This window comes from Anolis carolinensis, chromosome 2 (genome assembly GCF_035594765.1).
Source record: "Anolis carolinensis isolate JA03-04 chromosome 2, rAnoCar3.1.pri, whole genome shotgun sequence".
NCBI classification, from domain to species: Eukaryota; Metazoa; Chordata; class Lepidosauria; order Squamata; family Dactyloidae; genus Anolis; species Anolis carolinensis.
This window is the reverse complement of record NC_085842.1, coordinates 307,042,033-307,065,805: the sequence shown is the minus strand read 5'-3', so window position 1 is coordinate 307,065,805 and position 23,773 is coordinate 307,042,033. Positions and strand designations below refer to the sequence as shown.

General features: G+C 39.5%; 1 protein-coding gene across 3 annotated transcripts in view; it reads right to left on the bottom strand.

The window, feature by feature from the left end:
- Positions 1-3,607: 3,607 nt before the first annotated feature.
- The window catches only part of fech (ferrochelatase), a 28,732-nt gene continuing 8,566 nt past the window's right edge, over positions 3,608-23,773 (bottom strand). For all 3 annotated transcript variants that reach the window (XM_003223650.4, XM_062972539.1, XM_062972538.1), the window contains exons 4-11: positions 23,307-23,455; positions 19,027-19,161; positions 17,807-17,913; positions 16,932-17,030; positions 11,082-11,189; positions 10,313-10,477; positions 9,136-9,195; positions 3,608-6,701 (exon numbers count right to left, since the gene is read on the bottom strand). In XM_003223650.4, the coding sequence (XP_003223698.2) occupies positions 6,567-6,701; positions 9,136-9,195; positions 10,313-10,477; positions 11,082-11,189; positions 16,932-17,030; positions 17,807-17,913; positions 19,027-19,161; positions 23,307-23,455 (958 nt within the window). In that variant the 3' untranslated portion in view covers positions 3,608-6,566. The remainder of the gene's footprint in view (positions 6,702-9,135; positions 9,196-10,312; positions 10,478-11,081; positions 11,190-16,931; positions 17,031-17,806; positions 17,914-19,026; positions 19,162-23,306; positions 23,456-23,773) is intronic.

The window sequence follows — 23,773 nt, the reverse complement described above, 5'->3', positions numbered from 1 at the left end:
TGAGATCAAATTGGATCACCTCCTACAACATTATTGCCATGCATGGAAGTATTCTGCAAAGACAAAATGATTTGGGCAGAAAAATTCATACTGAGCCCCTTGCCTTTCCCATCTCTTTCAAATGCAAATAGAAACAATTAATGTTATTATACCAATGCTGTTGAAAACATGCCAGCTAAAAGCCGCAGGAGAAAGTCTGCAAACAAATTGTATGCTCCCTGCTAATCTAAAACCACCAGCTCGGCTCGAAGCTAGAAAATTAATTGTTATCTGCATTATGGACTAATAGCAAAAAGTAAACCAAACAGGTTGGAGTAATTATCTCACTTGAGGTTAAGGATACATAAACATTGAATTTTAAATACCTCCTGCTACCATGGGATAAAACAAGATGCCTCATAATTAATGCCGGCTAATTCTGCCTCCTTTCTTTGGAACAAAGATAAAAAGCCAATCAATTTTTATAGCCATTATAACATTCCCACAAAACTCAAGACATCAATTTTCAAGTCTAAACTGATTCACCAGCCTGGCAGTGTTTGCAATGACTTTTGGAGATTGTGAATTTGTGTTCTTCCAATGGTCAAATCCTCCTTTTATGTCACTATCATGTTAAACGATTACAGCAGTTTGATCCCACTGTCATGGCAGTACTCTAGGACATCCTTGGATTTATAATTTGAGGGGTCAGTAGAGTTCTCTGGCAAAGAAATCTACATATCTCACCAAACTACAAATCCAAGAATTCTACAGAATGGATTCAGGCCCTTTACATTTGGGGTGCTTTGAATGCGATTTTCCTGCTTCTTGACAGAGGGTTGGACTGGATGACCCATGAGATCTCTTCCAACTCCATGATTCTAAGTGGTATCAAAGTGCTTTAATTGTGGAGTGTGAAAGAGACCTTTGTGGCATTGGTGATTCATTTTAAGGAATGAAGATTGTAGCACCTGTCTCTCAAAAATTGCACTTATCACCTTTGTTCCATATCGTCTGCTTTAGGTCTTATGCTAGGAAAAAGGAAGGATACAAAGTATGTACATAAGATATACACATATTCTGGGACTTCCTGACAAGGTCTACACTCTCCATCTGCTGCTCCTGTTTGCCATTCCAGACTATTCGCCTACCTTTTCCAGTGACAGAAAAAAGTGAGAAGGCATAGCTTCCTTCACTTGGCTTATACCATATAGTTGGGGTTCCGGATGAAAAAAATGGTGGGGATGAGTGAATAGGTAATGAAGAGAGAAAGTGATGAACTTCTTCAGGGATGGAGGGCCCCTGAGAACATTTTTGGCCAAATTCCATCTTACTTAACACTCCCTACAACCTAGAATTAGAACTCATGGGAAGTCAGATAGCAATCATTAAATATCTATGGGGCCTAGCATTAGTAGTTGTATGAAATCACTCTAGTCACAGCTGATACACCTTTGGGAAGCAGCTGGTTGGACATTACTGGACAGAATCCATTTGCGAAAGTGAAAGGAGTATCACAATGATGTTTATAATTTTTATATAGCACTTGAAACATTTACATCTCTTTGCAGGCATGATACTCAGTAATGCGTATCTCTCCATATAAGTCTGGGCCAGATGAACTGCATCCAAAATTACTAAAAGCACTTTGTACTAAAATGCAATCTCTGAGCCACTGATAGAATTTGAGAATTCTTTGGAGGAAAAGAGATGTCCAAGTAGAGTGGAGTGCCCCATCTTCAAGAAGAGCAAAAAAGAGGACAACTAAACAACTACCAACTATTCAGCTTGACATCAATACTAGAAAAAATTCTAGAACAGATCGTAAAACCATCTGTGCATACTTACCAAGGAATTATCAAGAGTTATGGGTTTGTCAAAAACATGTGGTGCTGAACTAATGTCTTTTTGTCGATAGAGCTACAAGCTTGATAAATCAGTGGGGTGTTCTGGAAGTAGTATTCTCTTGAATTCAGTAAGGGATTTGATGATATTCTTGCAGGCAACATGGTGAACTGTGGGCTAGATAGTGCTACAGTTAGACAGATTTATAATTGGCTGACAAAGAGAATCCTGAGGGCTCACCAATGGCTGCTCTGCATCCTAGAGAGAAGAGATTGGTGGGTCTTTTTGGACCTGGTGCTATTTAACATTTTTGTAAGTGATTTAGACAATGCAATCAAATCTATCCATATCAAATTTGCAGGTGACATCAAATGGGGAACAATGTAATGTATCCCCTTGTAGGACATGACTGGATTTCAAGTAATTGACTATCTAAAATTAACAAAATTAATTTCAACAGGTGTTATATCTAGGTAGGAAATATGCACACTTATAGGATGAGTAACATCTGGCTTAAAAGCAGCACATGTGAAAAGGATCTAGGGGTCTTAGTAAACCACAAGCAGTGTGAGGCAACAGCCAAAAAGCCAATAAAATTCTGGGCTGCATCAACAGGAGTGTTGTGTCCAGATCAAGAGTAGTGGTGCCACTCTATTCTGCTTGGGTCAGCTCTCAACTGAATTTTACTATATCCAGTTCTGCGCACCAGTTTGAGAAGGATATTGACACCCTTCAACATGTCCAGATGATGCATAACAGCTATCTTTAAATATCTGATGACATTTAGGAGATGGAGCAAACTTTTCTATTGCTTCAGGGACTAGAACATGAAAAAAGGATTCAAATTACAAGAAAAGAGATCTGCATAACCCTTAAGAAGTGCATCTTCACTGTAACACCAGCTCAAGAGTGGAATAGATTGCTTCAGAGGGTGGGTAGGGGATCTCTACTGGAGATCTTTAAATCGATATTGGATTGCAATTTTTCAGGAGTACTTTATTGCTGTACTTTTGCTTGGCAGGAGGTTGGATTAGGTGGCCCTTGCAGTCCTTCCAAGTCTAAGATTTTATTATAACAGTTTGGTATTTTTATCTGCAAAATATATATGGGAAACAGATTGAGAGTCATTACCTTAAGCTATGAAGAGTTTAGGCCTAAGATAACTGGAATCCACACTCACAGAGACATTTTGTCCCATTAATTTTAGAAGTGTGGCAACCAGGAACAAGGCAAGTCAACTTGTGGGATTTTGCCTTGGTCTCCTTCCTCATCTCTTTCTTAGGCATAGCTAGAAAACCTATGGTCCTTGATATGTTATTTGACTCCAATTCCCGTCAGCCTAGGTCAAATCTGGCCAATGGTCAAATGCTGGAAGGTGTAGTCACAAAGTTGCTCATCCCCATTGCAAGCATTTTTTTTGTTATGTGCCTTCAAGCCAATTCAAACTTATGATTTCATATTAGGGGGTTTCTAGGCAGAGGAGGTTTCTATTGCCTCCTCTAAGGCCAAGAAAGTGTGACTTGCCCAAGGCCACCCAAATTTCCAGTGAGCTGAGGATTTGAACCCTGAGCTTTTGGAGTCCTATTCCAACACTCAAACTATGCTGGCTCTTCTAAAGCAAACTGCATCTGACCAAAGAACATAAAGGCAGCATACCAATCCTCCTCCTCTACCTTCCAGAGATTTGCAATTTACTGGCTGCCAGTGACAAGAGGTACAACCTTGCCAGCAACTGTCTCATGCATTCACTATGAGTTTAAAACATACACACACAAGAAGAATCTAATAGATCATTTGGGGTTTTAATTGACAACATGAATTAAATCCAGATCAATTTGCATTCATAGAAATCCCACAAAAACCACAATAGCTTGACAGCTGGAAAGTGATAAGCAGATCTATAAAGCAGCTCCAAAGAACAACTTTGTATCTCATTGTTCAAAGAGAAGGAAGCCCTTAGCAAAGAACTGAAAGCTGGTTAAGTACCTGTGCAGAAGCCCCATGCTGTATGGAAGTGACAAATGTCAGTTCCAACAGCAGTTGACATCAATTGTTCAATTTCTTGAGGAACTTCAATTGGTGTACAAACTGTACAAGTGGCTGTTCATGTTGGAATGTCAAATGAATACAGAGCACCCTCCAGATTCACAGAGTCTATTAATCTCTAGTTACTTCAGTGAGACTCTATGGTCAACCTGTTCCTGAAGTTGATCGCAGAATCTTCCCATTGGAAGACCTACAAATGCCTAGAGAAGTGTTCTTTCCAGGAATCTCTAGGGCACCACTGGTGGAAGTGACCCATAGAGTCACCCTGGAAGAACCAGAGATAACTATACAGTCACTGGAGAAGCTACAGATTCCAATAGAGGACGTATTCATCAAATTGGTGCATGACCAAATCCACAAGTCAAACCTGCAGATCTGGAGGGACAACTGTGTTTTTAATTCTCACAATCTTAAAAGCTCTTAAAAGAATTGCAGAAAATATCCACATTCACCAGCAAATCTTGAGGTTGAATGTTGACATGGAAAGCTAGTTCCTTCCTATTAATCAAACAATGAAACAAACTCTCATGACTAACAATATCAGATTACCAATTTAACAACTGTCTGTAAATGATTGTTGAAATTGGAATATTCAAGACAATCTCTTAAGTGAAGTCTGAATTTCCCAGTTCCAGTTGCAAAGAGAGAAAAGCCATTCTTATAAGATACATAAATACTTTCAGGTTAATGCTAGTTCAAGTAGTAGAAGCGGTGCATAAACACCAATGGTTGTAAACACAATTATGGAGAATGGGGATTTGCCACAATCTCCAAACTCTTATGCATCATCTTCAAGTAAAGCTGGAGAAAGTGCACAAATGAACAACTGCATATTACACTTGGCACAAACTCTGCACATTTTCCCCTGGAGATAATGTATATTTTCTGGGCAACATATATTCACAGAAACTATGCATGTTAAACAGGTAATATAAAAGATGTCTTTTACTGATTTGCATTCTTCAAATGCCAATACAGATTGGACAATGTAAAGATTATCCATCAATGCTGTTGATTTGCACATCCGCCTATACTCTTGTGTATGAAAGAGAACAACCATCAGGATAAATTTAAGTAGATGTTTGTATGTTTGTTGTTGACTGTGCTGTGACCTGCCTCGAGCCATAGGGAGAGGCTGGTAAGAAATAAAATGATGGTGATTATTATATTCACCAGTTAATTCATATGGACTAAAACAGATGCACAGGGAAGTTTCATATGAAGAGGTCACCAACAGAACATCACTCCCAGAAGACTCTCACTAGAAAGTCAACTGAAACTAGTCTCAGCATCAGATACAATATGGATGGAAACACTGACTTTGAACCTTTGAACTCAATGCCCATGGTGCCTTATTGGTTGGGGTTTCTCAGTATAGAAGTTGACCCACCAAGATGCACACTAACAAGGTTCTCAATGGTGGATGGACTTCCATATCAGTGGGACAATGAGTCTGTTCTGGGCTTTAGTTCAAGCTATTGGATTTATCTTAGGGATTAAATTAAATTCACCAACCTATCACAACAATATAGTGGTTCCCAAACTGTGCTCTGCGGAACTTTAGGGTTCCACAAAAGTACTTTAATATTCTACAGATCACATTGCTTTTTAAATTTTTTTTTAAAAAAGAGTAGATTCACCAGCCAACACTCCAGACTTCATATAATAACTGACACCAAGACATAAAATTGAAATTTCTAGGATGAAAATATGGTTTAAAGTGTGTAATAAATGTAGTTTGGAGTCTACTGCCCAAGCGGTAAAGCTCAGCTAAACTCACACATATTCAGCACCGGGTAAAGAAAGAGACCCAATAAAAAGAAATCTAAATTTAAAATGTGTTATGTTTCTTCCTTTCTTTTAATGGCATGGGTTTGATCATTAAACCCCATTTGAAAAAAACAACAACAGCAGAAGCACACTGGTCAGTGCACCAACTACAGAGCCCAGGATGTTAAAACAATACCAAACAACAAAAAATAGTAGTCTCGCACTTGGAACGACTGACATAAATGTTTTTTAATGGCAAGTGCATATTAAAGAGAGCTTGGGGGAGGGGGAGACCTTTTTTGGACTATAGTTCCCCAAATTTGGGCGCTGATGTCCAAAAAAACATCCTCCTCCCCACAGTTTTGATACTAAGATCTCTCTGCAAAGACATCTGGATTACAATCCTCAGATCAAAACCTCTGGAGTTGTCCTTTTAGAAGTAAATCAAACCAGTTCAAAGGAGGCATCAATTCCTGCAAGCCAAAACCTTCTATCAGTTATTTGGCTCAGTGATATTTTCAGAACTTACTTCTTCACATGCAGTTCACGGTAAACAATCTGGATCAGATGCAATATAATTTCTGAGCACCTGTTGCTTCTTTGATGCTAGGGAGACCCAGTTTTGTAGGAAGACAAGTTTTTTCAGCAACTCAAAGAATGAAGCCCTTGAAATGTTACTTCCCTCCCAATGCATTATCCATCCATAAGGTGGAGGAAGAAGAAAGGAAATGAAAAATATTTCATATCCACCCCTCTTTCACCCAGGCAAACCCATCCCTCTTTTTGCCAAGCTTGGGACCCCCTCCACAAAGGAAGCAAGATGTTTTATGTGAAGGGGACCAAAGGAGCAAAAGAAAAAAGAAAGGGAGACTTTGCAGAATCTATAGTGTTTTGCTCTGGCAAATTATCCCTCTCCAAATGCTCCTTCACAACTCTTGACTAGTAAAGAACGACTTTGTCTTTCGGCAGGTGGGATTCACACAAAGCGGGCAACTCAGGGTCAACTGTCTGGAACATAGTTCATTTGACTGGAGATGCGAGAAGACCAACTCCGCCAAGGCCTGAAAAAGCAACAGATGTTCACATTGAAGATACTTGGAATAAAGAGCTGCAAAAGCATAATTCAGATGTGAAGCTATGTCAAAGTGTAGCTCTGCATGGATTTTTTTAACCACTAATGAGACAAATCTACCCTAGCTGGTGCTACCCAAAAGGCATGAGCACACACAGTTTTGTATCTTGTCTATCAGATCTCTATATATGAGTATACACAGACATACACACACACAATGAATGTAAAAATAACGAAAAGGGGAGAGAAGGAATTCAGCAGTACTTTTAAGGATAACTGTTTTTAGTTCAGCATGAGTTCTTATGGATATAAAAACCCACTTCTTCAGATGCTGTGTATGAAATGGAAAACAGAAAAGAGGGCTACAAGGCTTAAGTTAAGCTAAGCTTATCACTGTCCAAACAAGGTAGAGCTCATAAGAAAAAAATTCTGAAACTCTTGTACAAGCTCTTTTATAGGCTATAAATTTTGGGTTGATCTTTGCTTGAGAGTCTGAAATCTTTTAATATCAGAAAACCCGGTGGGAGAAAACTCAAACAGATAATCAAAGAAATGTGAATTGTATTTTGGTTGCAGTTGTTATTGTGTGCCTACAAGTTGTTTCTGGCTTATGGTGACCCTAAGGCAAAGTCACATGCAATACAATGCAATAGAGCAATGATTTTCAATTTGTGGGTCCCCAGATGTTTTGGCCTTCAACTCCCAGAAATCCTAACAGCTGGCAAGCTGGCTGGGATTTCTGGGAGTTTTAGGCCAACACACCTGGGGACTCACAAGTTTAAAACCACTGCAATAGAGTATCATCACAATGCCTTATGTAAGTGAATATGTATGAGTTTCTTCCTCCTTTGCTTGTTTGGAGACCCTCCCTTGTTCCTGTCTGGCAATATTTTAACAAAGCCAGGATGTTCAGAACTTGGCTGCAGAATGCCAGCTCAATAACAGAATAAAAAACAGGGAAAAAACTTTCGTGCATCCTCTCAGAGGTACTGCTTTCATTTTAAGTATTGTTATTTCATTGCATTTTATCCTTTTAAAAAATCATCTCTGTAACGTAATTGCTGAGGGACATGTTGCCGTAATTCTAAAAGCCGGATGATTGACCGACTGGCTTAAATCCAGCTGCAAGCCTCAATATGGATAGAGCCCCATTGCATCAATCGCTACATGGTTAAGTTAACAGTTATGTAAATAGAAATGATTCAGTGAGTCTACTCTGATTAAATAAAGACCCCCGAATCAGCTGATGGTTCAACATAAAATCAGCAGAAAAAGCAGCTCTTATGAATTAAGGAGGAGAAATTAGGTACAGGAAATTTAAAAGAAGGTGGTGGAAAAAAAGTAATTGTAATTTTAAAAATATATAAATTGTTCACTCAAAAATGAATGTTTCTTCCCACACCCCTATGATTTTTCATCAGTCCTCAAATTTCTAGCATTGCAATAACCTAATGTTTCAGTTCAACATATAGAAATACCGTTTAGACTTCCAAAGAAAGAGGCAGGGGAAGTTGACAAGGGAATGCAAATAAAGTAGAACTAGGACACTTTAACCCATTGGAACGCTGTCTAACCCACTTGTATTTTATGGCTGCTATGATACATCTTAAATGAACACCGGTGTTGGCCATTTTAAAGCCATTTAATGTAATTGTATCTTAATTGCTTTTAGGATATATGTTGTAATGTTTTACTCATGTTTTAGTTTCTATGTCTTATTGGATTGTTTTTTATTATTTTCATCTCTTTGTTGTAAGTTTACTGTTGTTACTGTGAATTATCTTAGATTATTTTAATGTGTTTGTACTCATTTGAGGTATTTAATGTTTGCCTTTTTGTTTTGTGTTTGTAAATCCCTCTGAGTCCTTTTGGGAAAAGAATGTGGTCTAGAAATCAAGTATTATTACGATTATTATGATTATTATTATCAGCAGCAGCAGCAGCCTCAAAGAAACGACCCTCCACATCCATATGGAATATATTCCTGGACTTCACGTGGATATATTAAACTGCAGAAAAAAACAAACCCTATCGAAATGAAGGACTTCTGACACAAGAATAATATGGTGTCATACTGGAGGACCTAACAAATGCCTAGAGAAGGTACATTTTGTCAAATGTGAATAAATGAAACCACAAATACTGTTCCTTCGGATATTCAATATCCATGGTTATACGGTACAACCAAATAACAACTTGTCATACTGTACGACCAAACAACAACTTGAAAGTGTGAGTGGTTTCCAATTCCTCATACTCTACATTGGTAGAAATTTGGAGACTAAAGTAAGACTGTATTTGCAGGGGGGCAGAATTCTTTTTCGGGGGAACAATGCCCTTATTTTGCCCCCCTTCCGTTTTTCTGGCCCACCCACAGTAGCTTCCTTGGGGAACCTGGACTCTCTCTCATGCAGTACAATTACCTTGGCAAACAATGGATTTCCATTAAGGGATTCTGCTCTTCTGATGTTTTCAACTCCACACTGAAGAAAGAGAGGAGAAGGAGACCAGTTAAGGCATGTCAATACTGAACTTGGCTTTAGCTGGGCCTGACATGAAAGACCTCTGCTTCAAGGTCAATACAGCAAGTAAGAAACAATTAAGGAGTTTGAATCGGGTTTTCTTTATCTACATGAAAGCAGCCTTTTCCACTTCCGTGTTGCTCTGATGAGACCTTTTGTGAGGAACCAAACTACATGGTTATTCTTTGCAGAAATGTCATGAGACTGAATTTAGGGATACCTTCTTTTCACTTCCCACTGTGGCATCAACGTTATGCCTACCCGTCATGCCATCTTTGCAAATGTGGTGAAGTGTTTCTACTTCTTATATTAAAGACAACAAACATCTAAGATGTCTGTTAGTCAAAACCAGCCAATAGTTTATCGGTGGAAAGAATGGGGTTTCTGTGGGCTGAAGTATTTGCTTTCGCAGAAGAAAGAGCTTGGAACCTAAGTGTATCCACACTATACAGTTATCACAGTCTGATACCATTTTAATTGGCTCTGTCTTATGGAATCCTGGGTTTCTAGTCTGAGGTACATTGAATTCCTCACTGCACAGCTCTAGTCCTTTCAACAGAAAATTACCAAAATGTTTTTACTGTGTAGGATTGACACATCCAGGAATACGGAATTAACACCTAGGCATTGATTTTAAAAAATGAAATCTTCCCTCTTAAATATATTATTGCAGTGGATTTTAGCTGCTGTGAATTACTTAAGAAGTCAGTCTTGGATGAAATATTATGACTAAACTAAAGAGTGGGTCCTTCATTATCCATGTTTGATTCCATGCCCCTCATGGATATCAATATCCTTGGATGCTCCAGTCTCATTATATAGAATAGCACAGTGAAGTAGTGTTCCTAATATAAAATGGCAGAATCAGGATTTTTCAAGCTGTGGGTGGGTTAATTCTTGGATATGGGGGACAGCTTACTCAGAAATAAAGTAATCAAGATCACCTTATTTCCTTCCAAGTCAGACTTCTATAACTTGGTGGAACTGGTCAACATGGCTAAGGACAATGGAAATTATACGATTAAGAGCCAAGATATGTGAAAGGCAGTAGAGAGAGAAGGCTGAAGAATAATTTTACCTCATTGGCTAAAACTTGTGCATATTCAATGTCCAGCTCATAGAGGGTTTCAATGTGGTCGCTAGTGAATGCTATTGGAACCAACAATATGTTCTTCTTTCCCCTCTGGCAAAGCCCTTTGATGGTCTCATCTGTCTGAGGACCCAACCAGGGCATAGGGCCAACCTAGAACAAGGAGGCATTGAGAAAGGCAGGTATCAACCTGTTCTTTGTTGCTATTTAAGCAGGGCCAACACACACAGCATTTTACAGAAGAAAGGAAGGTTTTACAAGACAGACAGGCAGAGACAGCTAGAAGGAAGAGATAATGGACTCACTCCAACAGAAAGTTCCCCTGCCCCAGACATGTTAAAATAAACGAAGACAGAATCAGACTGGGTTACTCCCAATGTCTGATGGAAGTATACAATGCTTGCAAGCTCAGAAAGGAAAGGAACTGCTTTTCATACAGAAAGCTAGCATATCAAGGACCATGTTCCTGGACTTCCCAATGATTTTTGATGGAAGGTTTTCACTGCTGAAGCAAAGTTTGCAAATGTTCATTTCCCATCTCATCCCCTACCTATATGGTGTATTGGTACCATGCTAGAACTGTACTATGTGGTTTCTCAATATATTTGAATTAGATTTTAAAATGAGATTTAGGCAAGCACAATTTTGATCTGAGCATGATGCAGATGACTAGTGCAAGTTTCCTTAACAGTTACAGGTAACAGAACAGATGCAGAGTTGCAGGAAACAGCTGTGAAGCTTCCATCTGATCACATACCTTGGACTGCCAAACAAGCCTGTAAGGATTGGAATACTTGAGTTTCTCCATAACCCTTTGAACAGTGGCTCCCACCTCTTGTGGATATGGATCTCCGCGATTCACTACCTGTAGAAAAACAATGCAAGCCCTAACTTTGAATCTTTCTTTAAAGCCTCTTTTGGGATTAATGTAAACATCAGGTAACATTTGCTGCTCCATTGCACACCTAAGATCAGTCTGCACTCACAATGGAAGATGCAATCCCTCTTATCTTCTTTAATAATTTAAGTTAAAATATCTTGAAGCTACTTTTCAAAATAAACTTTCAAGGCAAGTTACAAGAAAAAAACAGGGAACAGTAATTGCAAAACAATTGTCTAACATGGCAACATAAAGATGAAAAACGACAGTTTTTGAAAAATACTTTTTTATAATATAAGCATATATTCTTTCAAAGTAGACTAGAACATCCAAATTATTAAAGCCTGTTTAACCATCTTGCTTCAGGGTGTTTAGATAATAGCTTGCATTGGGTATTTCCCTCCATTTAATGAGAACAAAAACAAATGAAGAAGAATAAACAAACAGGCACTAGGGTATTTTTCTGGACCCAAGTACAATTCCCCTATGTTGAGACACAGATTTAGATTATAGTTAGATCTTGTGACTTGGATTAGAGAAAATATAAATTTTGAACTTCCTGACCCCAAAGGAAGATATTTTAATTTCCCTTGAAGGAGGCTAATCTACTGATAGTCAGAGAACATCATTTTTGGTTTGCTGCACCAGAGTTTGCAAAAAAGCCCAGCATGGCACATTAATGTCTCAAAATGTTAACCTGGCTGAGACAAAATGAGTTCTGGTAAAAAGAAAAAGGGTAATTGGACAGTCATAGAACTACAAGTGACTGCAAAGGCCATCCATCTAGTCCAGTGGTTCTCAACTTGTGGGTCCCCAGGTGTTTTGGCCTTTAACTCCCAGAAATCCTAACAGCTGGTAACCTGGCTGAGATTTCTGGATGCTGTAGGCCAAAACACCTGGGGACCACAGATTGAGAATCACTGATCTAGACCTACACCCTACTATGCAGGAACACACAACTAATGTTGTTCAAAAATCGTCAATCTCTGCTTAAAGATCTCCCAAAAAAGTGTCTATCACCTTTCAAAGCACTCAAATTCACCCTCAAACTGCTCTTGCAATAAATACATTTTTCCTAATGCTTAGATGGAATCACTGTTCTTGTAATTTGAATCCATCGGACCATATTTCAGTTTCTGGAGCAGTAGAAAACAAGCTCACCACAGCCTTATAGTTTGCACAAAAAAAATCTGCTCATGGAAAGTGGCTCAGGTTTGTGGGCACTATTTACAACTGATAATACAGCAGAATTTCTCCATTATAAGTCTAGATCGGTGCAGATTCAAGATGCGACTAAACGAGGCTAAAATGAAGTAGACTGGTGGATGAGGGATTGAAAACAGAGAGTGTGCAGCATGTCTGTGGTGGTCCCATCGTTATAAAATATACCATCCTGTGTTCCTAACAGACATGCTGATTTCAGATATTATTTCGATATCAAGATGTTGTTGTCTGAATCTAAGGACTCAGGGAATCCTTAATCAGTCACCTAATACGAATTTGAAGTGAGTGCATTTTCCAAACTACATACCGCCCAATGGCTGAAGCTCGCTTGGCATTTAACAAAATAGTGGTTAAAATCATAAAATGCAATAGATCATGGTGTAAAACAGGCTATAACCAAAGTCAAATCAACACCAGAGGATACCTGCAGTGCAAAAATTTGGAAAATCATCAAAAGATTTGTTAATGTTCCAGAGTACTAGTCCAACACTCAAAGCACTATTCTACATTGGCTCTCACATTGCCTGTTAGTGCTTTTCAAAATGTTGCCAGTTGTAAGCAATAAGCCACTTTTCTTGGATTTCTAAAAAAGGTATTTTGTTATGCATCTGCAGCGGTCTACAGCCAAATATTTGAGTACTACTAGCAGGCACAGAAGCCCAATGAATAGTCAAGAAATAAGTGGGATTTCTTACGCTGCAGATAGCACCTGCTTCAAGCTGGCTGCTTGAAGTACACACATATATATGGTGTGTGTGTGTGTGTGTGTGTGTGTGTGTGTGTGTGTGTGTGTGTATATATAATCTTAATCTATCTATATATGCATGTAAAAGTTTTCCCGGATATTAAGTCTAATTGTGTCCGACTCTGGGGGTTGGTGCTCATCTCCATTTCTAAGCCGAAGAGCCGACGTTATCCATAGACATTTCCAAGGTCATGTGGCCGGCATGACTACATTTTCATGTTTTTGAACTGCTAGGCTGGTAGAAACTGGGGCTAACAGCGGGAGCTCACTCCGCTCCTCGGATTCAAACCGCTAACCTTTCAGTCAGTAAGTTCAGCGGTTTAACCCGCTGCCAGTATTCTCTTTTCTATTTCTTGCTTTTGTACATGGGACTTTTTACTGTGTTTCCTCCCACTTAATTTTTCCCCCCTGCTTTGGTATTTCTGAAACCTTGGGGTTTTCCAAGTTTACTCATGATACCTTCTTATCCATAGCTGGTCAGCGTTCAGAAAGTAAATAAACTTTTACGTTATATTAGGGAAATTTTCCAGAAGGCATTTTAAGCCAATGTTATCTTTACTGGGGGTTAGTAAGAACAATATTAACTTGGACGCTCATCAGACAAAGTGACGGTCACACTTTTGAACTGCAGGCTCAACCGCTATGTAATCACTTAGGTATGTCAAAAAGATGGCACTTTGAAGTCTAACAAATTTATTTTTGTGGACTACAGATGACTTCTTCAGTTGTATATGAAGAATTGGGCTGAGGTTCACAAAGCCTGTGCTGAAATGATACAATTACAGAGGCCACTCAGGCCACTCTTTCTCTGCCACAATCAAAGCACTCCAAACAGATGGCCACCCAGTCTCTATTTAAAAACCTCCAGAGAAGGAGATTCCATTACATTCCCAGGCAGCATATCCCACTGCCAAACAGTCTTGACTATCAAGAAGTTCTTCCTAACGTTTAGGTGGAATTTTTCTGTCATTTGAATCCATTGCTCCATGTCCTAATCTCTAAAGCAGTGGTTCTCAACCTGGGATCCCCAGATGTTTTGGGCCTTCAACTCCCCGAAATCCTAACAGCTGGTAAACTGGCTGGGATTTCTGGGAGTTGTAGGCCAAAAACATCTGGGGATCCCAGGTTGAGAACCACTGCTCTAAAGGATCAGAAAATAAAACCTGCACCATTTCCAATATGGAAAATATTTAAACATGGCTATCATATCACATCTTAACTGGACAGTCCTAAAGATGCTTAAAGGCTCCTTTTCCTTTCCTCTTTCCATACTAGATATCTTTTTGAAAATTAGCTTTGTGAAGTATTGCAGCTTCTTTTGCTGCTTCCGAAAACCACTAGATGGCACTAAATGTACACAAATCGCAAAAAAAAACCAAAAAAAAAAAAAAAACAGACAATCTAGCCATGGTATTAAATACAGGAGAGGAAAAGGTGGGAGTATCCCATAGCAACTGTTCTACTGGGGAGAACAGGTTTTATAGGTTTTCCTTTTTTTTCAAATCCCATGGTGAATGATACCGTTTTCATTCAGGAGATCTACAATCTTTTCTCTGTGGAGTGACACCTTATCTGGAGAGCTCACACAGAGCTCAGTACTTTGTTGACGTGGTGAGCCATTGTGCTGCGTGAGCACCATCACTGCTAAGCAATTTAGTTCAAGTGGACACCTTTTTTAAACCTTGCAGAGAACCGTTTGCTCCACCTTATGCCCTGCAGGCAGCCTACCTCCTCTCTGTGTCATGAGAAGCCTCCATGCAAGTTACTCAATTGCCATGCCATGGGAAATGGGATGTTTCTGGCAGAAAGCGGGAGGCAGAAACCAAAGTGCTGCAAAATCAGACTAGGGCTGGGCATGAAGCGGGGGCAGAGTTATATTTTGGACAACATCTCCCAATTTCCCCAGCCAGCAAGGGATTCTAGGAAATTGAAGTTTTAAACTGTTACCCAGAGAAGTTACCCAGTGAAATTCTGAGAGATGAAGGATATTGTCAAGCTGGAAAATGTCCAAAGAAGGACAACCAAGATGGCAAAAGGTCTGAAACTAAGCCCTACAAGGAAAAGTTTGGGGAGTTGGATATTTTATCCTGGAGAAGAGAACATAGGCATCTTTAAATATATGAAGTGATGTTGAGCAAAGGTGGAACAGGCTTGATTTATGCTGATCTAGGCACTAGAATAGAACCAGTTCACTCACTTTCCAAGACAAAACATTAGGAAGAACTTCTTGGCAGTAAGAGCTGTTAGACCCTTTCACTTTGACAATGGTGGCCTCTCCATCTTTGGGGGTCTTGAAAAAGAGATTGGACGGCCCTCTCTCAGAAGTGAATTAATTGAGTATTTCTGTATGACAGGGCATTGAAACTGATGGTCCTTGGGGTCCCTTCCAGCTCTATGGTTCTATGAAAACATCTCATATATTCAACTCCCCTTTAAAGGTATCCACATTGGTGGTCAGTCCCTTCTTTCTATTAGCAAATTCCAGAGTTAGACTATGGGTTGTACTAATATGTGCTCTCTTTTAATATGTCCTAAATCTCTGCCATTCAAATTCAGTGGGTGACTTTACAGCAGTGGTTCCCAACCTGTGGATTTCAGTCCACTGGTGGGCCACAAGACCTAAAATAAGGTCTGTGAGACATGTGGGGGAAATCAGATTTAGATTGTTAAATATGATTTTCTGTGGGCGAGCAGATAGCGACTACTGGGTGACATATGTTCTTTATCAGAAACTAGAGCTGATGTGGTCTCTCCAATGCAATTTTCTGAATCAGAACCCCAAATAACCAAAGTTAAATGACTAATCTAAAGTTGACCAAAACCGATTCGTAACCGTGTTGTCGAAGGCTTTCATAGCCAGAATCACTGCTATTGCTGTGAGTTTTCTGGGCTGTATGGCCATGTTCCAGAAGCATTCTCTCCTGATGTTTCACCCACATCTATGGCAGGCATCCTCAGAGGTTGTGAGATATATTGGAAACTAAGCAAGGGAGGTTTATATATCTGTGGAAGGTCCAAGATGGGAGAAAGAACTCTTGTATGGAGGCAAATATGAATGCAGAAATTAATCACCTTGATTAGCATTCTGGAACATGGCCATACATCCTGGAAAACTCACAGCAACCCAGTGAATCGTAACCCTTTTGGTACTAATGTTGCAGAGTGGTCCCTGGTCAAAAAAGATTGGGAACCACAGCTTTAGAGTCTAGTATTATAATAGGAGAAAACTCTGGAGAGCTATCCAAGGTACTGAACCTTTTATCCAAAACACAATAAATGTCAGCTCCTTGGATACTTACTTCAAATGTTCTGTTGAAAGCCACCACCCACTATTGACCATACTTCCCTTTTTACTATTTTACTGCATTTTTTTGTTTCTTCTAAACATTGTGCCATGTCTCTTTTCTGATTAAGCAATCTTTGCCAATGGTCTAGATCAAAACATTTTCCTCACTTATTAGCAACAATGGAAGAAAAACCAAGGGTGGTTTACTGCTTTTGTGCTTAGCAGAACAAAATGGCAAATGGATCAAACATGAGCTATATCCTATGACACTATCAAAAACTGGAAGAAGAGTGGGAGCCAGGCACTCCAGGATTTTGTAATATAACAAGCATCATACTTTTAAACTTTATATGCTTATTCCTGTAATATTCAGACTTCTGTGGCTTGAAATTTATATGATATAAACCAATTTATTGTTCAGTCTATATGCTCCTGCAGAATAAACAGTATCAGAAATGGATTGGTTACTCACCGACATTGGCAGAGAGTGAGCAGAAAAAAGAATGACCACATCTTTCCTCTTGTCGGGTGGAAACAAGGCCAGCTCCTTCTCTATGTGGTCTGCAAAGCACTAAAAACAAAGGTAAAATAGCATGAACTAAATTCAAGATTAACTCTACCTAAAGCAGACCCATGAATGTTCCTGGACAGACTGAAAAGCATGTATAACACCATTGAAATAAATGATTTCCAGCCCCAATGTACTTTGAATGCTTTGAATGTGATTTCCTGCTTCTTGGCAGGGGGTTGGACTGGATGGTCCATGGGGTCTCTTCCAACTCTATGATTCTATGATTCAGAGTTGCAACGAAGGAGCTAGAGATGAATCTTCTCTAGATATTTGCTAGGTCTTATAGCATGACTCAATGGTAACTTACAGGGGAAGATAACATAGAGCCATTCTCAGGAACCTAACAAATATCTATCGAAATTAAATGAAACAGGCAATATGGGTCCCACAGGTGCTGGAATCTTACTGTAATTTATATTCCTTTCATTTTGCTGATCTGATCCATACATATCCTATCCTTTCCCATCCAAGCCAGGAATATGAAAACAAAAATATGTTATTTATAAAAAGTATACACAGACATGATGCACACTAGGTAAACTGAAGTCAGATAGAAATATCTTGGAATGGCACACAAGAAAAATATCAGATCGTGTGTCTTCTTTCTCCAATTTGGCACCTTTCAGATGTGCTACAACACAATTGCCACCATCCACAGCTAACAAGCCCACTCAGGATAGAGTCTTTTGACAAGTCTAGGTGTTCTATAAATTACGTTCTTCTTTAATCTTAAAGCTACCTTCTTAGATGTAATTTCACCCAAGAATTTCATATACCTGAATAAGAAGGGGATGTGTCGGCCACCTGTCAATTGTGCTCCACTTCATCTTTGGTTTCTCCCCCTTTGCATTATAGTAGCGATAAATAGCATTTAAACTGCTCCCTAAGGTAAACAAAACAACAATAATATAAACATTAACTATTGAACCCATGAGAAAGAAAAACAAATTAAACTGCTTAAAAAAACATAGATCAGATAACCACATATCTCAGCATTATCAGATTATAGTATTCTGGGACTTAAGAGTCCAATGTATATGGAAAGCAGCAACTTGGAAAAGGCTGGATCAAACCAATGGTCTATCTTCCCCTGGGATCCTCAGTGGCCCAGTGACTTGATTTTAGACTCCGGATGTGATAAGTTCAGTAATATGTTTAGGACAATGGTTTCTAAAAGGACTGTGCAATCCATCTGGCTAAATTCCAGGACAAATCAGGTAATTCAGAGTAATTTATCCTAGGTCCACATGAGATCAGATTGGTCCAATTCAGCTCTGGAGGAGAACACACAGCCCAAAGAAACCTGGACTGATCCAGTAATTCTGGACATCAAAATAAGTGGAAAAAGCCAAGTAGCATGATGATAAAGAAGAAATAATAAGATGGTGTTGACGATGAGGAGGCTTGCTCCCATACACTTCTAACATGCAATTAGGACCAAGAATTTCCTCAACTGTCAAATCTCAAGGTCCACTTACTTGAACAAAACATTCAGCCCCAGGGATTTTAATGAAAAGACATGTTTTGCCTTAGTGCCAGAAGTCAGCATTGGTGTAAACTGGGCCTCCAAGGAGGGAGCACATGTAGGGCACCAGGCCAGAGAAAACCCTCTTCCACATTTTAAAACAGCAAATGTTCCACATTTGCGGGACACAAGTCAGGTTATATATGCAGTCAGCCTACTCACTTTACCCCAAATCAAAGCAGCCCAAGCTGAAGATGGATCAAATTGACCTGTGGGTGTCCAAATATGCCTTTAAAACAATTTTAATGTTCCAACCTGGACCCCAAATAGCAGCTGCGCAGAGAAGATTATTGTTACTCAACAGCAACAGAAAAAAACATTTTAGACATCCTCAGAGGCAAACTCTTTATTGTAATGTCACAAACTCCAAGCCTGACTTATAATAAAAGCAGCATCATGGCAGATCCCTCAATTTAGGTCAAACCCCAGGAGCGGAGCCTGACACCTGCTATCTTTTAGAGATGAACTCACCTGTGGTGGAGCAGCTGTACTGTGGATACTGTGTGAAAGCAATAGCTCTTTGGATGCCATCTTTCTCCATCTCTTCAATGGCTTCTTCTGTCAAAGGATGGACATAGCGAAAACCAATGTAGTACTTGTGAGGGGCTGAAAACAGAAGTAAATCCATGAAGTAAGGGAAACAGCCTTCCCAAATGACAAACTAGCACATGCATTCTAGTGATCAAATGAGAGCTGCTGTGCCACCAAGATTAAGAGGAAAGAAGTTGGGAGGTAAGAACTTATACCATGTATCAGAACAGGCTATCAGACAAGTAGAAAACCTAGGGCAGGCCTTACTATAAGACAGCATCTATCTCAACCGCAAATATATGTTCCAGAAGGCTTGTCTGTCCCGACATCAACACTCAAATAAGTTTCAGCTGTCATTTGAGCTGGATTTTGTAGATATCACAGAAAGGAGCCTCATTCCTCAGGCATCAAGACATCTGACTAGATTAAGTTTCAATTTGTTCTCCCTCACACAGTCTACTACTGACAATAAATCATGGCTTAATATTCTTAAGTCTTCTTAAGATGATTTTAAGAAGTTGACTAGTCTAGGAGATGAGCAGGAACCAACACACTACATACACATATAGATGTGCTAAATGTAACAAAGAGGACATTTTCCCCTGTCATGATGAACAAAGATGAAGGAAAAAACTCTACTCACCTGGATGTGACTAGGCTAGTTCTAAAATATCATACAGCATACATTATCACATGTGCAGGGGACCAAAATGCAGAGCATGGATATTACTTTAGTAAACATGTGTGGCATGTTCACACTGGTTTAGGCAATCTAGAAGTTGTAGACTAAACAATATCTGATAAAAGCCCAACTTTCCAACTCATTCTTTGTTAACCACTGACAACTGATCCGGTTCACAGCAATTTCTCATGTGCCGAGGTAATTATTTTCCTAGGCTTTCCATTCTGCAATATTACTCGTACGCAATAGTATAAGTGATACACCCTGGAGATGCAGTGAATGTGTTGGCCTGGGACTTAGCAATGAAACTCACTGGGCTACTTTGGGCCAGTCATTTGTTCTCATTCTGATCTCATAAAATGAAAAGGATGGCAGTTAGGGGCTCTATATGCATCTTCTATGCTCTTATGCTTGAAGGTAGCTTTAGATGCTCTACAATGCTCATCTTTTTGTTGTGTGCCTTCCTATTGTTTCTGACTTATTTCATTCCTTAGGTGAACCTTTCAAACCTCTCAAGAGGTTTTCTTGGTAACTTTGTTTAGAAGGGGGTCTTCTTTTGCCTTCTTCCAAGACTGAAAGAGTGTGACTTGTCAAGTGGGTTTCTATAGCTGAGGGATTTAAACCATGGTCTATCAAATTCCTACTCCATCGCTCAAACCACCGTTGCCCTCCAGTGATAATCTCAGTGAAATCATGAGGGTTTTATTTTTGCAGAACTTTGGATTAGATATGCCATATAGCTTAAGCTCTCACCTCTTTCCTAAGCTAAGCTGCACACCTGTTTATAAGAGCTACTGGAACATTTGAAACTGTAGAAAAGAAAATGATGGATAAACGCTTATAAACTATAAGCTATAAGAATGATAACTTCTTTTGATTTTAATCACTGGAAAAGAAAAACTGAGTCAAGCCATCCATTCTTAAACAGATCTCAAAAGCAAAATGGGTCTGAGCTAGTCTCTCTTGCTCATCTCTCTTCACTAGCAAAACACATTAGCATGCAGACATGGTAGAAGATGCTTCTGTGCCGTAATGGGAGACCAAGTTAAGATGCAAAGGATGTACAAATAGATAGAGACAGGGCGGCTTTCGCTTGGGAAACCACATTGGGAAATAAGAGGGAGTGATGAGGTCTGACAAGAGCAGATAACACTCCCTAAACCATTAACTTCATGCTCTGGAGTCCTCAGCCCCCTAATAAGCTTGATTTTATTTTATTTTAAAGAGAGCTACTAATGTGCCTGCCAATGTAAGGGAGCATCGGAAACCTATCTTTCAGAGCCGTCACAGCTTGTTACCATACACATGCCAGTCTCATTCTTATGGTGCTACAAGTGCATGTGTCACACACCAAAGGGCACAAGGAAATTAAACAAGAGTTGAGTTCATATGGATTGCAGTTTTAATCCAGCCATGGCTCATTACAAAAAACGATAATGCTTAGTAAGGTGGAAGACACCTGAGTCCCTTCAGGTGAGAAGGGCGGGATATAAATGTTGTTGTTGTAAATAAGACAGTAGAAAAAGATGAAGACTGCATTCCAGGTGGAAAACTCAATCTAGGAAGCCATGAGTTTGCAAAAGGGCTGCTGATTACAGGGTGTCTTGGTGATTTCTCAGTTAACAAGAAAAGAATGCTGAGAAAATGCATATGGGTTAGTCAGCTCTTCATTTGTTTGGCTCCATGAAAGGGAGGATTCTTGCTGCTAAAATGAAAACTATTTGGACAGGGCAAAAACATTTCACTTCTTTCTAGTGAAAGCCATCCATAACTGAGAATATCTGGATAATTAGAATAGTCTAGATCCCAGAGCTTTGTAATTTTTCCTTCCTCAAAGTAAATTTTGAATTTCTGCCCTGACACTGACATTTTCCACTTTTGCCACCTGAAACGCTTTAGACCAAGCCTCTTTAACTTGTGGTGTTTCAGGTATTTGGGCCTCTAAGTCCTAGCCAGCTTGTTCAATTGTCAGTAATTCTGGGAGCTGAGTCCAAAACACCTGGAGGGCCATGGAGGCTAAAATCAGAACCTGGCACTTTCTGCGTGCAAAAACAAGTGCTGTGAATCCTACCAAAGTAAGAAACTGCTTTGCACTGTATTACAAAATATCCACGTGCACATACACATGAAATGGCTTGGCGTAATTATCAAGCAAGCCGTTGGTCCTTCCTTATCTGCCAGACTAAATTCCAGGGAGGAACCCGTTAACTGATGGGTGTAGCTGGCAACGGTTTCTCTGCAAAAAGCGAAGAAGTGACCCTGCCAAATGAAAACTTTTCCAATGCAAGTTGCATAAGTTAGCATATGCCTGCTTTACACAAGGAAGGCAGGTTTATGTAGCTGTGTAACTACAATTCCCATGACCCCTCACCACTGCCTGAACAAGCTGGGGTTTAATGGGATTTGCAGCCTAATATCTAGGAAGTCCCATATTTGTCTTATGCAGTGTACCCAGTAGAACCAATCTGAACTGCAACCAAAGAGAGACGGTCAAGTTGTTCTGTTCCAGAATTTGGTATAGCTGAACTCTGACATGTTTTGAAGAAAAACTTTATGGCAACCTATCAGAGATGATTTAGAAGTAAATTCTGTGCACTGGCTGATTAGACTGCTTGATCTCTGGTGTCTCTTCTAATTCTGAAATCTCATAACATCAATCAAACCATGGTTTGAGAGTTTCAACAGGTGACTCTAACTAGCATTGAGCTATTGTTGTTGTGTGCCTTGAAGTTGTTTTTGATTTATGGCAACCTTAACGCAGGCCTATTGATGGGTCTTTGGGAACTGAGAGTACGTGACTCACACAAGGGAAATCGAACCCTAGTCTCCAATCATAGTCCAATGCTCAAACCACCACGCTGTTGACAGGGTACTATATTTGATAGATCTGAAGTCCACAAAGCATTTTTTTTATTTTAAGGTATCACTTCCATAGATTGTATTGGCTGACCAACTTATCAAATCTGTTACTTGTAATATTAACAGAAGTTCTTAACTAAGGGTGTAAAACATACATCTCACACATCTGCAGAATCCTGCTATCACACAACAATGCTGATGAGATGGAGAAAGCTACAAGCAGTTGTTCACATTTCTTTTTGGGTGAAAGTTTCTATGTGATCCTTTTGGACTACAACTCCCAGATTCCCCCCAGCCAGCACAACCACAGAACAAGATTTGTGGCAAAATGAGGATTGCCCTTAAACTCCTGAAACTTGAAATCAAACTCAGCCTGCACCACCTGTAACACACTTAACACAGTGTCTTCTCTTCAAATTAGGGCAAATCTATGCTATAGAATTAATGCTGTTTGATACCACTTTAATTGCATTGTTCAAGGCAATAGAATAATGGGAGTTGTAATTATATAAGGTCTTTCACCTCTGCTAAATAGCGCTATTACTTCAATAAATTATAACTTCGGTGTAGTTATCACTAAGAAGGTGGTATCTCTTCCCCGAAAAAAGGCCACTCAAACAGAATACAAACACCAACATAACTAGAACTAGAATCTAAAAAGGAGGAAATCACAAAATACCAGAATGAGGAGACATTTCATCCAGCAGTTTCACCATGCCTTCTCCCTGAGTAGCAGTCCACTTCTTAATAGGTGATCCTCCACCAATTTGACTATATTGCTCCTGGATTTTTGGAGTCCGTCGCTTTGCAATAAAAGGCGCCAGCTTACTGAAATATTGAGTGACAGCAGTTAGTAAAGGCAATGCATTCTTACATTTCCTTCCTTTGCCAGCTTTAAAAACGTCTGAATATAGTCATTCTCTGTGAACTGAACTCTCAGTTGCTGGGCATGTAGCCTTTTAAAATTCAACTGCTAGCCCCAACACATCAATTATGAAATGGTTAATTGATATTTACAACAGTCTCGTTGCTTTAATAATTCACCTCTAATTGGGACCACCAGATGGATTTAGGCCACTGTTCATGAAGAGATGGATCAGCTAAGGTTGCCATATTGCAACCCCACAAATCCTAGCAGCTAATTTG